Raw genomic sequence first — 3,750 nt, 5'->3', positions numbered from 1 at the left:
ATCATCCATTCTCGATTTGCTTGTACCAAGTGCCAATATACAAACTATTGTTGTTGGAGGTTTTTCATTCTTGAGAGGGGATTTTGTGATTTTGAATTATGATCATGTGATTTTTATGTTTATTGGATAGCATTTCGTGATTTTTGTTGTTGTTCGTTTATTTTAACTTGGTTACATTTCCATTTTTAGTATGAATTCATGGAGGAACGAAGAAGAAAGGTTATAGGGAAAAGACCTATAAAATTACCATAATATCCTTGACTTAAACGGATTTATTTTTAAGATGTTCACGGGAATGATCAAAACCAAGCATTTTTGCATACTATAGAGGTGTTTTATCAATGAAAAACTATAGGCATCTGATCCAAGAAATTCAACAAACCACAAGTACAACAAATGAAATTTACTCGAAGAAAGAATAAACTCAAAACCTGAAGTTCGAGTCCAATGGTGCTTCACCATCTTATGCACCATTCTGTTCTCAACCACCAAGTATTGTGCCAAATAAGAAGAGTTGATAGATTGTTCTCGAGATTGCATTTGATACACAAGACATGATTAGACAGTGCAAATATTGATATCTCATGTTTGACACGACATTAGACTAGGATAAAATGGACCTTAGCGACGGACAAAAATGCATTTTCCTTTTTTGTAGATGGAACAAAACTAAGGAAGATCGGTAAATTATTAAACTATACATTTCAAATTAAAACCTTGAAACTTTTCACAGTTCTTTTACCCACTCTCATTCCATATGCATTCTATGCCTTCAACATTGCAGAAGAGATCTACGTGGAAAACTCAAAACGGAAAAAGCATGAGCCAAAAAGAATCCACAATAACAAGACTAAAAAGGTGCATTCATTCAATGAATCACTACTGTTATGCATGAAGGAGGAAGGTATGCCATTTTAGGGTTGAGCCCTAATTGTAAGTGGCTTTAGATTTGTGAATTATACAAAGCTGATTATGATCATTGAGGAATAACAAGAAAGATCCACAAAATCAAAAGAACAAAATTTTGTATAAACAGTGGTTTTCTCAAACTCATAACATGGAGCTTCCTTCGAGTTTTCTTCTTTATTTGCTTTTATCAGTTGTTCCTCTGTCAGCTTGATTGGGCGTTCCTAATCCTATCTCCTGCATTTGATCTTCAACTGAAACCAACCCAGTCTGCGCAAGAAACCTGCAGAAACATCAACTGTTAGGTATAACAACAAACATAGGAAAGTATATCCCACCTGGAGGTAGGGTCTGGGCAAGGTAAGATGTAGGCACCCGATGGTATGGTATCATGTATTCATTAAAAATGCATATTCAGAGTTTGCATAAACTTGTAATGATTTAAGTTTAACTGTAGACTAGCACAGTAACACTGGTAGCTATAAACAGTGTGGTGCCAATAGATATTTGTGTGTGTGTGTGTGTGTCTATCAAGGTTTAAATGGGGTGAGGTGTGATGTGACAGGTGAGGCCAAGCCTCAAGCCCTCAAAGCCGCCGCAAGGCCACTACGGGTTTCAAAGCATGACTTATAGCTCCAAATCTCTATATCATATATAATATATATAAACATATGTTTTTTATTATTACTCAATGATATTAAACAGTTTAACTTAGGTTATATATCAAAAACTAACAAACAATACTTTAAAAATGTAAGAAAAATCAAATATCGCGTTACAAAAACCGCACATTATTAGGTCATCGCATGCCACAGGCTTAATGTGGCATGAGCTATGTCGCGCTATGGCGGCTGTTGCGGCGAGCCTTTTAGAACAGTGATATGTGTGTGTGTGTAGTTAAAGATGATCTCAAGAGAATTGACGCCACGATGGTATCATGATCAAAAGCCACCATCCTGTCACATTGGTATCAATCTAATTTTCTTCAACCCAAGAGGAGGAAATTCCCATATAAGTTACCTAATTGTTCACCATAAATTCAAACTAATCCTCCATTCAGAAAAGGGTATTCTGTTTTTGGATCAAGGGTTTCACATTATTAGATAAAATAATCATAAAGTTTGAGGAAATAGTACACAGATTAACCACCAGAATCTAATCTAGTTTCCTAGATCAGTACCAACAAATCCACATATCTGCTTTTCAGGTAAAAGCCCTTTTTAAGGTGAACAATTGCACTTGATTTCAGAATGGTAAAACCAATCAAATCTTTGTGATCTTGAAGAGAACATATCAAACATCAAATTGAAAACCAAAACAGAAACAAATTCAACAACTCTCATACCCTCTTAATCACAGGGATTTTTCATTTAGATTATGAATCCAAAAAAGGCCATCAGAAAAAGACATAAATTGAATTCATAATCAAACAAACCCCATCTTCAGATTGACCATTTATATAATCACAAAATCAAAAATTCACCAGAAATAAACTGAGACATTTAGAAGTTTACCCGCTGAGAAGGAAGAACAGTGTGCCAGTGATTAAAACAAGAAGAGTGACATGAAGCACCAATGTGGAGTCACTTGAGGAGAAAGCTAAGCCCAACATAGCACAAAGACAAACACCCAACATCAAGAATGCTGCTTTTAATGTATTCCAAGTGGGACCCTAATATCAAAACAACAAAAGATCCGTAAACTGTTAAAGAAAAATTAACAAAAATAAAAACTTTTACGAACGTTAACACCAGGGGCTAAAGCTCCAAGCAAGACGGCTGTTGCTGATGATACATCTTCTTTCCCCTCCATTCTTGCCATTGATTTTTGCGATTGATTTTGAAATTAGGGTTTAATTCTAAGTTGCAGGGAAGACCCAATCGCAAAAGTTGGGGTTTTTTCTGAACCTTTCTCCTAAAAGATATGAAAGAAATTTTGTTTTTCGTATAGACACAGAAGGGAAATTGAAATCTTGGGACTCAAGTGATCCCAGCAAACCAGTTCTACTTCTACCGTGATTTTGTTTGAAGCCCCCTGTTGACCATAAAGAGAGAGAGAGAGAGAGAGAGAGAGAGAGAGAGAGAAACTAGGGACGGTGTGTTTTATAAAAATTTGGAAAATTCTAAAAACACAATGGATTTTAGCATTTGGAACCGTTAAGTTTTTTGACATTTTAAAATATAAGGCTTGTTTGTTTGATTCTTAATGGTGATATTAAAAGCCAACATCTTAATCGGTAAGAGGTAAGTGCTATTTGGCAAAAAAGCAAATAAGGCTCTTAATGGTTACATTAACCTCTTAACCATTTTGTGTATTATTAATCACGGATTTCTTATATAGCCAGAACGGCCGAGCGGATAACTGCTGAAAGCATCTAAGTAGTTAACTAATATTTCCTCCGCTTAATGGATAACCATTTGCTACCAATGGAGTAGGGCTTCACTAAACCATTCAGATTTCATTTTTTCCAAGTTTGCCCTCTCTAGTCTCTACACCAGCCGTTCCTTCACATCGCTCCCCCCAACACGATCGTCGGTCTCCCCCCCCCCCAAACGATCGTTGCTCTTTCGGTCACTGTCTCCAGTCACCTTCTTCCAGCAGCTCGTCCAGCCGCCGTCTTCCAGCAGCTTTTCTGGTCACCGCCCTTACTGCTTCCCTCCATCCTTTTCCACATCGCTTCAGGTATTTCCTCGCTTCCTATACCGTCTCCTTCCTATACCATAGCAACTTCTGTCGTTATCTGGATGGGATTGATTTTCATGAGAAACAGAAAATGGCTATACCCCAAGTTGATTCGGGGTTATTCACTTTCGACATTTTTTGATAAGAAAAAGGAAACCAACA

General features: G+C 36.9%; 1 protein-coding gene across 1 annotated transcript; it reads right to left on the bottom strand.

The window, feature by feature from the left end:
- Positions 1-837: 837 nt before the first annotated feature.
- On the bottom strand, positions 838-2,971 carry LOC112523214. The gene is made up of 3 exons (XM_025132733.1): positions 2,650-2,971; positions 2,421-2,578; positions 838-1,189 (listed from the first exon to the last, which is right to left on the bottom strand). The coding sequence occupies exons 1-3, from the start codon at positions 2,725-2,727 to the stop codon at positions 1,084-1,086; spliced, it is 342 nt and encodes a 113-aa protein (XP_024988501.1). The 5' UTR covers positions 2,728-2,971; the 3' UTR covers positions 838-1,083.
- Between the last annotated feature and the right edge of the window lie 779 nt (positions 2,972-3,750).

Source organism: Cynara cardunculus, assembly GCF_001531365.2.
Source record: "Cynara cardunculus var. scolymus isolate 2C chromosome LG 12, CcrdV1, whole genome shotgun sequence".
Lineage (NCBI taxonomy): Eukaryota > Viridiplantae > Streptophyta > Magnoliopsida > Asterales > Asteraceae > Cynara > Cynara cardunculus.
Note: the sequence above shows the minus strand (reverse complement) of the source record. Positions and strands in the feature narration are given on the sequence as shown.